The sequence below is a fragment of the Gymnoscopelus microlampas genome (assembly GCF_963454915.1).
Source record: "Gymnoscopelus microlampas genome assembly, chromosome: 7".
In the NCBI taxonomy this organism is placed as follows: domain Eukaryota; kingdom Metazoa; phylum Chordata; class Actinopteri; order Myctophiformes; family Myctophidae; genus Gymnoscopelus; species Gymnoscopelus microlampas.
The window spans coordinates 15846726-15860121 of NC_139944.1; the positions used below are offsets into that span (position 1 = coordinate 15846726).

General features: G+C 41.5%; 2 protein-coding genes across 2 annotated transcripts; one reads left to right on the forward strand and one right to left on the reverse strand.

Annotated features, from left to right (window-relative positions):
- Window positions 1-558: 558 nt before the first annotated feature.
- LOC311048464 (glycylpeptide N-tetradecanoyltransferase 1-like) lies at window positions 559-1977 on the reverse strand (the record flags this gene model as incomplete). The annotated part of the gene is made up of 1 exon (XM_084061722.1): window positions 559-1977. The coding sequence occupies one exon, from the start codon at window positions 1975-1977 to the stop codon at window positions 559-561; it is 1419 nt and encodes a 472-aa protein (XP_083917848.1).
- Window positions 1978-2569: 592 nt separating this feature from the next.
- LOC311048466 (UV excision repair protein RAD23 homolog A-like) lies at window positions 2570-3418 on the forward strand (the record flags this gene model as incomplete). Its single annotated transcript, XM_084061726.1, has 1 exon — window positions 2570-3418. The coding sequence occupies one exon, from the start codon at window positions 2570-2572 to the stop codon at window positions 3416-3418; it is 849 nt and encodes a 282-aa protein (XP_083917852.1).
- Between the last annotated feature and the right edge of the window lie 9978 nt (window positions 3419-13396).

Consider the following 13396-nt stretch of genomic DNA (forward strand, 5'->3'; position numbering starts at 1 on the left):
CGGTTAATGTTAACAAACAATAGCGATTTCTCACCGCTCTCGAAAGCAGACAGAATGGAGATATATGGAAATACAATTTAAAATGAATCAATATTACAATACCTAATCTAAACACTGAACAATCTAAACAATCACAGCCTTTAGCACTGACTGTAATAAGAACAGGAAGAGTTTTAAAAATGATGTAAATTGTCATGAATGAAGGACTTCAAAGTCCCTTTCCTTTTAGAGCCCTTGCAGTCTCTCACCCTTAAGCACTATGGCTGACGTCACTTAAGTCTGTGAGGGTGCAGGGCATGAGAGCTTAGGGCCATCTGTCAGGTGGTCAGTGAGTTGGTATGGGTCTCCTGGCCCAGTGGCTCGACGTGGGGTCCTTGGGGGATCCCAGGAAATCATTGATAGGAACCAAATGTACACTTACGGGTCTGTAACTCCAAGTGTACACATGGAACCAAATGGACCTGTAAGGGTCTGCTATGGGGGTACATATCAACCTGGGGGTCCTAAAAAAAAAAGAGTCTATACATGGTGACTCTTGTTTGGTCATAAAAAGGCACATCACTGAAGTACCAAACCAACCTTTCCTGATTCCATGCTGGGACACTTCCAATTGTACAGATAATACTGTAGATTCCCATCTCCCATGCCAAACTTAAGCTCCTCCAAGAAAGTCTTGTTTTCCATAAGGTCCAGCGCGTTGAAGACGTCAAATTCTTTTGACTTGGCCAGGACGAGGGCATCGGACATCAGGTCCACCAGGGGGGTGGTGGTGTGCACGTTGTAGAATGAGTAGGCGGCCTTCAGACTGCGATGCACGGGGTGGTTCATAATGGTGGAGGGCAGCGTGTAGAAGCTCAGGAAGTCCGTCACCTTGCCACCAGTCTCCACCAGGTACGTGTCAATAATGTTTTCCTGGGGAAGCAGCCAGTGCTCCACCTCTTCCTGGCTCATGACGGGCGCCAGGTGGAACAGGCTCAGGTATTCACTGAGTAAGCGATGTACCGCCGGCACATCGCTCGTTGTCATCGGCCGCAGCCCGGCTGTCTTGGGGGCCTCAGGCAGACGGTACAACCTCACGGTGCGCTGCAGTGTCATGTTCTGGCTCAGGTGCGAGAATTTCACATCAATCAGCTTTTTGGGGTCCAAAGAGCGATGCCAGTACCTGCATGTGCCCACAGGTGTAGGCAACACCACTCCGGCGGTGTAAACAGCCTGAAAGATGCCATGCAGGTTGACCCGTCTGGTGATCTCTCTGATTAGAACCGGGGAAACTCGTTTGCTGCGAAGCTTTTTGTGGACACAAAGGAAGTTGATCTCGACCATTTTCTTTTCTATGCCATAGATGCGAATGTTGGCAGGGATGGCACTGATGAAACCCACAAGCTTCTGGTTAGAGTTGACCCTCACCCCACAATGCCACTGTGGCACCCAACCAGGGGGGCGCAGGGCCCAGAGCAGGAACTCAGGCGAGTAGTCAAATCGGATACTGTTGTCATCATTCTCCACATAGTTCTCATTGAGAAGAGTGTAAAGCTCTGTGAGCACAGAAGGGTTGCCCAAGTCAAGTGCATCCCAGCAAAAGCCCTGTGGAAGGCTGTAGGGCTCCTCACGAATGTTTTTGCTGGGCTCAATGGAGCCATGTGATTTCACCATCTCCCCTAGCTTAGGCACAGGCTGTGTGTCCCAGAACTGGTAACTTCTCTGCCTTGCCTCCTCCTTGGTTTTGAGAAGTTCTATGACCTTCTTGATCTCCTGCAACTTATCAGCTGGCAATGAGCTTACCTTGGCAAGGGGGTCCTGTGTTGCTTCCATGGCTCCAGACTTCTTCTGTTTCTTTTTCTTCTTGGCCCCAATGTCACCCCCCAGACCCATGTCACCATCACAAAAGTGGTGCTCATCATTCTCAAAGTCACTGCAGTGTCCGTGGTCTTCTACATCTTTCTCCGGCATCAGTGCTGTCTCATTCTCATCCACCATAATTCAACTAGGAAGTGAGGTAGGTAGCCAATATCTGTATGATAAGCAGGTTTTGTATGTGTTTTCCCTCAGTAGCTACAGAAAAGCCCTAATCAAGTTTCTTAATGTAAGTAATATAATATAAGGAAAAATGTGATGATGTCATCAAAACAGCGTGCCCAAACCCGGAAGGAGGGAGTATGTGCTGCGTGAGAAACTTCATTGAAATGAATGGCGGGGGATTTCCAGTCCCCACTCCAGAGAAAATATAACTCTATGTACTGCACAGGGTACTCTCCGTAGCTTGAGGCGTTTGTCCATCTGTTTGTGCCCAAAATGCCAAAATGTAGTTATACTGGGGTCGGATCGCTCGTGATTTGAGTCCAGGAGTCCTTCCCATACAGTACTGTATATGGTGCTTTGCTCGTGCAGCTAGAGCAAAGAACTATATATGGGAGGCATACGTATGTCATCAATAAGTTATGACAAGTCAGATCTGTAGCCCATATAAGTCCAAAACAATCACTATATCTGTTTTCTTTCAGCTTATGACATTTGAGAGTTACACTCCACAGAGTTTTACTGAGGCCAGGTGAAAAAAACAGGGTGCAAAATGCATATTACCTTGAAAACGCTTGAAAACATGCAGTTTAAAATAGACATCGATTTAGAGGAGACCGTGAAGACGCTGAAAGAAAAGATTGAAAATGAGAAAGGGAAGGACATTTTTCCAGCTGATGGACAGAAACTGATGTATGCAGATACAGTACTGAGTGATGACACAGCTCTCAAAGAGTACAAAATACATGAGAATAACTTTGTTATCGTCATGATGGCAAATTCTAAACCAACCCCAACAGCTGCCCAGACTTCTGCTGCCTCAGCTACTGTAACTACAGCTCCCACAGCCCCAGCTATCTCAGCAGTATTGGTCCCTGACACCCCATCAGAAGAAGAGGGAGCACCTAAAGAGGACATGGCAGTAGAGGAGATACCACCCACAATTTCTGCCCCAACTTCAACCATTAACAATACCACCTCTTATGAAACTGAAAGAAAGACAACTTTATTAGATGATGCTATTTCAGCTGTGGTGATCGGCCAGTCTCATGAAAATCTAGTGGTAGAGCTGATGTCGATGGGATATGGGAGAGAAAAGGTGTTGGAGGCTCTCAGAGCCAGCTACAACAACCCAGACAGAGCTGCGGAGTATCTGTTCACAGGCCTCCCAGGCAGGGGGGAACACTGTACAGGACAGGCTGACCTTCGAGTAAGACGAATGCCGGCTGAACTACCTGGTCAGCAAACATCTCAGGAGAAAGATGCCATTGAGAGGTTAAAAGCCCTAGGATTTCCAGAGAGTGAGGTTATATCAGCCTACTTTGCTTGTGAGAAGAATGAGAACATGGCTGCAAACATCCTTTTAGAGCAGAACCTTGATGATGGAACTATAGAGACCTAGTTAATTTGATGTTGTTTTGTTTTCTTATGATGAGGGCGTCAGACAACAAAATCTCCCAATAAGTACGAAAGGTATTGTGTTGTGGGAAATCTCAAAATAAGAGCAGCGCATGAAGAAAAAGATGCTCTACAGTGGTTCTCAATGTGAGGTACAGGGACCCCCAAGGGTTCTTGAGGGGGTTCTACAGCATCCCAGTGGTCCTTGAAGGGGTTCCAGGGCCTCCCCAGCTAAATTGATAGTTAGGAACCAAATGGACCCCGAACTTTGTACAATCAGAGTTGTAGGGGTCCGTGGCCTAATGTATACCAAACTGGGGGTCTTTGAAATAAAAAAGGTTGAGAACCACTATTCTACAAAGGTGAGCATTTTTATAAGGAAAAAGCCTAAATTATTGGTGACTGGCTTTACCAACCACAATAAACAACCTGAGCTACTGTTGGTTTGGCTTTCTGCATTGGTGATGAGATGTTCGAGGCCTTTTTCAGCACAGCGGAATGCTTCTCTGAAGCCCCTCAAGACTCAGGCAGCACCACCAATGATCTGGACCGATAGCAGCAGTAGTATCCACCAGAGGAAGGAAGGGATGGGTGGTTTGTTGGTGTTGTGGATTAACAGTTATGGAAAGAAATGTGGGGAGGGGGAAGGAATTTGCTGTGGATTGGCAGTTTGAACATATCACTTCTGCTCACCAAAGGTATATAAGCCCAACAAAAAGCTGAAAATTGCGAGTGTGTCCGTGTGTCCGTGTGTCTGTGAGCAGCTAATCTCCAGCACCGTTGGGCCGATCGCAGCGAAACTGCAAGCACACTCTCTGGATGCCAGAGCAGAACCTCTGCCCCAGATTTTTCAGATCGGCCTGTTATAGCACCACCAGGAGGTACTCATGGTGGCACTATAACAGGCCGAGTGTTTTTACCTACAACTGGACCGATCGGCGTGAAACTTTGCACACACACTCCCTAGAGGCCAAAGAAAAACCTCTGTCCTGCATTTTCCACAACTGCCTTTTATAGCGCCACCAGGTGGCCGACTTATGTAAAACTTTTTTTTTTATATTACTCCTTCAGATTTTATTCAAATATCACTCAAATCGGTACACATGATCTCTATGGTCATGTGATCAAGACGGATCTGTCCGATATTTCATATTCCATCCTGATTGGCTAAGATTGACATCTTGCAGGACTGGCCCGTTTTGAACAAAATGCCAAATTATGAAAGTGCCGTCCAGTTGCAGTGAAACTTTGCACGTACATTCCCACTACGTTGAGGAAGAATTGCCACCCTTTTCACATTGGCCTGTTATAGCGCCACCAGCAGGCCGATTTTTGCCAAACAAAACAAAAGTAACTGTTTTTTTTTTATGTCACTTGAAGTCATTTGACCCCCAAGTGACCAGAGCCTCTGGCCCTCTGGTTACAGCGCCACCAGATGGTGTCCAAACATCACGCAAATCTGTACACATTATCTCTATAGCAAAGTGATCAAGACAGATCCGTCAGATTTTTCATATTCCATGATTGGCGAATTCCAAACATTGCTGGCCCATAATAACCTGACCTGGATGGGCACTTTTTCTTGTTTTTTCTTGCTTAATCTGTCCATCCTTGTCCGTCCACAGCGAATCAGACTGAAACCAGTGTTGGATTGGTCATTGCATTCGGTACCACGCCGTCCCACCAGTCTTTTGAGCAGGAGCACACACACACATGTACGTGAATGCATTCAACTCGATTCGTACTTTGCATAACAGTAGGTCAGGTGTGGTAGCTAGTATAGTGTCTGTAGATTAGTTGGTAGACTATGGGAAAACAATGGGAGGCATGCGTTAATCCGACAGACCTTTTCTCCGACTATGTGGCATCCGCGTGCGGTTAGGGTTAGGGTGCGGGTTTGGTTCGGGTTTACTGTTTAATGTCGGAGCACTGCGCTGTCGGAGGAATGCGCTGTCGGACTAACGTACTGCACCCGAAAACAATAGCCACACACACTTCACACCCCATCAGATGTGCAGCCCTGTCTGGTCTCTCCATTCAAATGCATTGGTTTAGCAAGGGCAGTGGAGTGAAATATCAAACTCGTTTCACAAGATATAGTCAGGAGGATAGCTTAATCTTATCAGTGTCCAACTTTGTTTTTGTTTTTCCACAATCACAGGTTAATAGCATATGCATCTTCGGTGCTATAGGTGCTATAAATGAAGGTATTCTTTGGGAAAGTTACAAAGGAAAAAAACAATACGAAACTAACAAAAACTAACTAAAACTACTTCTACACACATAAACCGAACTAAAATTAATGAAACGTCAAAATAAAATGAATATTTCATATGCTAATGCTGGTCAGAGTGTGTCTGTGCGCATTTGCGCGAGTGTGCATGTGACGTCGTTAAAAATAGCATCCCCTCAGTTAAAAAATCACCACTACACCAATGGTTAAAAAACGCTAAACTTAAAAGCAATATTGTGGATATGCTTGGTGATATTGTGTTGGAGTTGCTCATATCCAAAACGTGTCACTTTTTTTTTCACATCTAACTGTGGTGTTCCAGAATGACACACACCTTCCCAGGTAACACCTCTGAAAATTGAAGGTTTTGAATTATTTTGAAAACACCAAACAATCTTCTATTATTTAGGTCCCAGTCACCAAATCTTTTAAAATGGGGTGCACAGCTTAATACGTCATGTCAATTTGCGGGTCAATGACATGAACATGGTTGATAACCAAGTGACCAGAGCCTCTGGCCCTCTGGTTACAGCGCCACCAGATGGTGTCCAAAAACATCACGCAAATCTGTACACGTTATCTCTATAGCAAAGTGATCAAGACAGATCCGTCAGATTTTTCATATTCCATGATTGGCGAATTCCAAACATTGCTGGCCCACAATAACCTGACCTGGATGAGCACTTTTTCTTGTTTTTTCTTGCTTAGTCTGTCCATCCTTGTCCGTCCACAGCGAATCAGACTGCAACCAGTGTTGGATTGGTCATTGCATTCGGTACTACGCCGTCCCACCAGTCTTTTGAGCAGGAGCACACACACATACATGTACTTGAATGCATTGAACTCGATTCGTATTTTGCATAACAGTAGGTCAGGTGTGGTAGCTAGTATAGTGTCTGTAGATTAGTTGGTAGGCTATGGGAAAACAATAGCCACACACACTTCACACCCCATCAGATGTGCAGCCCTGTCTGGTCTCCCCATTCAAATGCATTGTTTAGCAAGGGCAGTGGAATGAAAGATCAAACTCGTTTCACAAGATATAGTCAGGAGGATAGTTTAATCTTATCAGTGTCCAACTTTGTTTCACAGGTTAATAGCATATGCATCTTCGGTGCTATAGGTGCTATAAATTAAGGCATTCTTTGGGAAAGTTACAAAGAAAAAATCAATACAAAACTAACAAAAACGAACTAAAACTACTTCTACACACATAAACCGAACTAAAATGAATGAAACATCAAAATAAAATTCATATTTCATATGCTAATGCTGGTCGGAGTGTGTCTGTGCGCATTTGCATGTGACGTTGTTAAAAATAGCATCCCCCAGTTAAAAAATCACCACTAGGCAGTGGTTAAAACCCCCTAAACTTAAAAGCAATACTGTGGATATGCTTGGTGATATTAGAGTTGCTCATATCCAAAACGTGTCACTTTTTTTCACATCTAACTGTGGTGTTCCAGAATGACACACACCTTCCCAGGTAACACCTCTGACAATTGAAGGTTTTGAATGATTTTGAAAACACTAAACAATCTTCTATTGTTTAGGTCCCAGTCACCAAATCTTTTAAAATGGGATGCACAGCTTAATACGTCATGTCAAATTTGGGGGCATTTTGGACCTATTTTTATCTAGGTATAGGACCCATAAACATGATCATGGTGTGTTTTTTGTGTTTTATCTGTATTTTTAGATTTGTATCCATATCCTCAGAGACTATGAGTCATTTGACTCATAGTCTCTTTATCTCACCTTATTTCCAAACTGGGGTTTGACTGGACCAGTCAAACACACAGACTTCTATATTTTTCTGGCCATAGGGTGCACATTTTGCAACAAATATTATTAACATTGAGTGACTGCAAGTTCTTCCAGGGGTGAAATACTCCCTTAATTACTCTATTTGTTTCTATTTAGTCTCTCCAGTTATGATTGGCTAATCAAATCACTGATATGGAAACACATGAACAGAAACTAGTGGGGTGAAGGAATAACTTCTAGTTGTAGTGTTTATAAAAAAACTTTCCAAAGGGTATTTCATGTTGAATGGCATTACCATGAACACACAGTACTCCAATAAAACACACACACACACACACACACACACACACACACACACACACACACACACACACACACACACACACACACACACACACACACACACACACACACACACACACACACACACACAGCCTTTTATGAATGTTTATTATAAGATACAACATTATACGTCTAAAGTACTATGCAATACAATGCAACCGAAAGTCTAGCAGTAAAAAGGTAGTTGCGGTGGTCCATGATACCACCCCCTGGAAGAGTTGACATTGAGTAATCCAAGACAGACACAACTTAATTGCTAGATATTTATTTAAAAAGAAATTCAAAGCGGGTACAAATTACGGTAAGCAATGGCCAGTCAATGTCCTGAATAAAGGCAATGAATACAGAATGAAGAATGACTTGGTAAACAGTCAGTCAAACCCCCCTCAATGCAAAAAATGCAATGAAAAAAAAAGAAGTATATATATACTGTAAGTGTGTGTTAGTTTGGGGGGTTGGTGTGTGCAGAGTTTCGTTGAGCCAACGAAACTTGATCATGACACAGTTCATAGCTAATTCCCTTCTGTGGAAGCTTATCTTTCCTCTGGTATTGTTCCAGTTTGCTTTGAGACACCAAGCAACGTATTTCTCTTCCAAGTGCTGCATATAGCATATAACAACAAAGCACTGTAGTGATCCACACATCCACTACATAAGAGGCTGATGGATGCTAAGCGATTTGGTGATAATTCTAGCAGTTCTGTCTAAATGCTGTATAGGAAAATGCTGCTGGTGTTGTGCACGCTCTGCTCAAGCTGTCTCTTCCACTGCTTCAGTCGTCTCTCTCGCTCTCTGATCCAGTCTCTCTCTCTGCTTCAGCCGTCTCTCTCTCGCTCTGCTCCAGTCTCTCTCTCTGCTTCAGCCGTCTCTCTCTCTGCTTCAGCCGCCTGTCTCTCTGCTCCAGCTCCTCCAACTGTCTCTCTCTCTCCTCCAGTTGGTCCAGCAACACGTCCAGTTGGTCCAGCTGTCTCTCTTTCTGCTCCAGCTCCTCCAGCAACCTGTCCATCTGCTCCAGCCGTCTCTCTCCTGGCTCCATGTGCTCCAGTCTGTTCTTTTCCTCTATCACAACCACCGTCTGTTCTTCAATCTGGTCATTCAAAGCCAGAATCCTTTCCGTTAATTGTGCTACCTCATCCTTTCTCCGGGCCAATAGCGAAGGCAAGTTGCTTTCTCTGTTGCTCTGGGTCACTCTGGTTGTTGGGTACATTCTTACCACGGTAGCCTACATTATGAATAGAAGATGTATAGCCAGTGAGTTTTGACATTGTATCTAGATTAAAAGCAAACACAATAGTGTAATCTACCACATCATTCCATCTAACATGAAACAAAACAAAGCTTAATTCGGTAACCTGTAATTATTGAATAGACCCAGTAGTTAAATAATAATAACTACACTTGTTCTGTTCTACAACAGTTCTTTTTTAAATTTACACCCTTATTCCATAACTTTACATCCCAGCACCTACATTATGTACACTGTTACTACAAAGGTTTACACTGTAACTAAAGTAATTACACTGTATGATGCAGATGGCAATTTATAGAATTACCCAAGTTTATAATGCTCACTTAAAATGTTGTGTTTGTTGATTAGCCTTGAATAAATGTGGTAATGTTCAATATAGTGACTTGTTCTCTCCAGAACTACTCAGAAAGATGTCCACAGCACAACATGTTATGTTATGGTGGTTTCAAATGTGACAGAATTATAGACTAGTGTAGCTCGCTTTCTTGACATCAACTCACCACTCAAAAAAGCACGGTTGTTAGCACAGAGCTGTGGTAGATTATATGTAACTGGATATAGTTTGAAAACAGAAAGCTAGATTACATTTACAACAATATTGATAATTCCACTTACCTTTCGTTTGTTGGTGGTGGATAGGCCTGGTGTTGCAGAGCTTCTCTCCAGGTAACATGAGCTTGTCTCCATTGCTGAAGCAGTATGACTGTGATTGATTTTGGATGGAATTTATATGTCTCTGCCCATCTGAGTCCATTCACACCTGGACAATCCCCCATCAACAGTCTGAGTGATTATCTCTCATGCAGTTTCTGGACTGTTTCATCACTAAGCTATGGCCCATTTCATTAAGGAATGCATCTGATATCAATTTGAATAGTCTGGCCACTTTGTTAATGGGGCCAAAACCCCATTTACATCATGCTATGTCATGCTAATATTTGAGTTTAGTGTTTTCAGGTCAACAGATTACAGACTGCAATTGTGATAAAAGTAAAAAAAAGCTAAAATCTGCAAAGTATTTCCAAGAATAATTTTGTGTTTTCGTGTATTGTTGATAGAGTAAGGAGTGTTTAAATATGCTTGGACTTTTTACGGCTAAGGATTTCCTAAGAGTTAGAATTTTCGGCATTTAGCAGATTAATCCAGTGCGATTACAAAGTGTTAGATCAGACTTAATGACACGAACCCCAGTGAACAAACATAGTGTACATTTTTAAAAGAAAAAAACAAGTGCTACAAAGTGATACCAGGTTAACATCATCTGATATACATGTTATAATAATCTGTCTCACTCTGTGAATGGGGAGGACATTGGAATGTAAAAATATAGACGTGTTTAACAGAGCAAGACACAAGCATGAAGTTGGCACTGTCAAACTATGAACCATGTGATGCATTTAAAATACAAATGTTCTTCTGCAGTTCATTTTGATATAGGCTAATGTTAATATTTGCTTTGATGTGGTGTATCCGGGCCTTATTGGCTCAGATACACAACGCTGATTATTTATTTTGCAGAGAAAGTGACTGTGACTTCATTCTCAAAGCTGTGTTGCAAAGCAGAAAGTTGATGTTTTAGCAGACACTACACTACACTCAGTCACTACACTAGTTTCTGTTCAATCATGTGCAAATTAGGTTTCTATAGTGACTTGATTGATCATGGCTGCAGAGAGAGACTTTTGTTTTACTGTAAATGCAAATGACAGCAGCACATGCAGAATGGACAGCAGTGAGCTTTACTGACAAATATGGTTTAAATTGTACTTAAGGTCAGAGGTAGTTTTGAGGTAAACTTTAATCACTGTGTTCCTAACTTTGAGCAAACATGAGGGAGCAAAATTAGGATATAGGTTGAAGTTATGATTGATTGATTGATTGATTGATTGATTGATTGATTGATTGATTGATTGATTGATTGATTGATTGATTGATTGATTGATTGATTGATTGATGTTTGAAGCCTTGTTTTTAAGGCCTTGATGGTGTTGTGATACCATGAGGAGCATGCATAATCATGCAACACATCATGCAACCAAATACATAGAAACTCACAATGTGTCTATGGGACCAAATATTACTAATACAAATCTTAGAAGTATAGTTCAACCAATGTGAGTAATTATGTAATACCATAACGTAACAACTTTTTCACATACTTTAAGAATGACTGTAAATGTCTTACATAACAAGTAGTCTATGGGCCAGAAGACCACCCTTTGGCCTACCAGGTGTGAGACCCTGAAATTCCATTATGAAATGAACACGACCTTCACCATCAGAAGCAGGAACATGCTGATTTCAATGAGAGGGTCATTAGTCAGCTTGCTGCTTTGAAGGAAAAACAAAATGTCAGTATAAGTGAAAATTTGCCTGGGATCAGTACCATTTTCGGGTTTCTGATCCGGACAGGCGGCCGGAACGCGCACACGCCGAAACCAGGGTTGCCTGTGCATCACCCCAAAATAATTCCCTGCGATCAAGGGCATTTTAATTTTAGGGCCTACCCAATAAAACCCTTTATGCTGCATAGTTAGCTTGTAGAAATAGTTTGTTTGGTATATCCATCTTTTATTCCAACTCGTAGCGACTGGTGAGACTAAACTAGTAGTTATACTTGATTTAGCATTGAAATGCTAACAGGGGAAACCAAAACAAAGCGGCGCCGAAAAACCGGAACCCACACACCCAGAACCACAGGGGTTTTCCCCTTTTTTTTCAGTAGGCGTGGCCTAGACCGGATCACACGGGCCATTTAATAACAAATACCAGGCTTTCCTTCGTGGTGGAAGTCTGGTAACGCAAGGTGAAAATTGTAAATTAAATAGTGAGTGAGTTTTATATTAGATGATAAAATCATTGCATTTCTTATTGAGCTCATATAAATAGGGATTACACTTTCACTCATCAGATGCTGACATGTTTGAGCTCTTGTTGGGGGTCTGTCAATCATTGCCATTTTATAGCCAATGTTTAACCTTTCACTCAGTTCCGTTTCTGTTGAAAAAAACACTATTTTTATTTTTTTGGTGAAAGGCACATGTGTAGTACATTAAAGTACTCAAAGTATTAAAACCCCTTAAACTTAAAAGCAGTATGCTTGGTGATATGTTTGTGTAAATTTGCTAGATAGTCTTCCAGATTGACACACACGCCTTCCCAGGTAACACTTTAGGAGTTAGTGAATAGTTTTTATTTTTCAATGAAAATGAACAAAGGTTTTGAATTTGCTGTACATACAGTATAAATCAATATATTAAACAATTTGGAACCTTAAAAAAGGATAGTGTTATTTTGACTGGTTAATCTAAAGCAGCCAACTGCAGCCAACCCCATATGATGTAGGGACCTCACCATGTCACTAAATGTAAAAAGGGGGGGTTTAACATGTTTTAAATTACAGCCTACATACCTTGTAACTATAGTCATCAACCCATATGAAACAAAGCTATGGCCCATTGCATTAGAATGCATGGAATGCATCTGATATCAATTTGAATAGTCTGACCACTTTATTAATGGGGCCGAACCAAAGGTGAACCAAAGGAGAGACAACCACACTAAATTATAATTATATCATGATATTGAAGGTGTGTCAAATCTGCTAATTATTTCCCAAGAATAGCAGTGTATTATTGGCTTTCCCCAAATAAAAATCACTTTCGACACATTTTCCCCCAACACCTTTTCCCAAATTGATTTTTTTTTCTCCAGCTCAAGGGTTTAATTAGAGGGAGCGTTTACAATTTAGCATACTCTTGTCCAGTGTGGAAAATGACAGGGTAAATAGTCACTTAAGTACAGTGTATACTATTTTAAATACATTTGAAATGTGCAGCTATTTCTAACAGCTAATGAACATTTGTGTTTTTGTAAGCCAGTTTATTCCAAGTTGCAATGTCACAGCTTCCTTAATTGTACATAAATGTCTTCATTTTTAATTGTTTTTATTTTTGGCATTTGATTTGGCAAACCAAACTTTTAATGTGTACCTTTCAGAATTAAATAAAGTATCTTAACTTACGTTGTAGAAAAGGTTATGCTCCTCTTAGGTAAATTGATTAAGAAAACTATTTAAATAAAGAAAATAATTTGGCCTAGAAGACTACAGGCTATAGTCCATACTGTGATATTAGGATCCACAGGTAGGATTTATCAGAATTTATTTAAGGGGCTACAGCATGATAACACAGTATTCAACATGTGTTGGGCAGGCTTGTAATGAAATAACCATTCATTGTAAATGGGTTTTATATGGATAAATAATTGTAAATCAATGTAGAATTTATTTTATGGTTCCTTATTGGCTCAAATACACTGTGCCGATTCCTATTTAGCAGAGAAGTTCACCTTGACTTTATTCAGAGATGTGTTGCAAGGCAGAGAAAGTA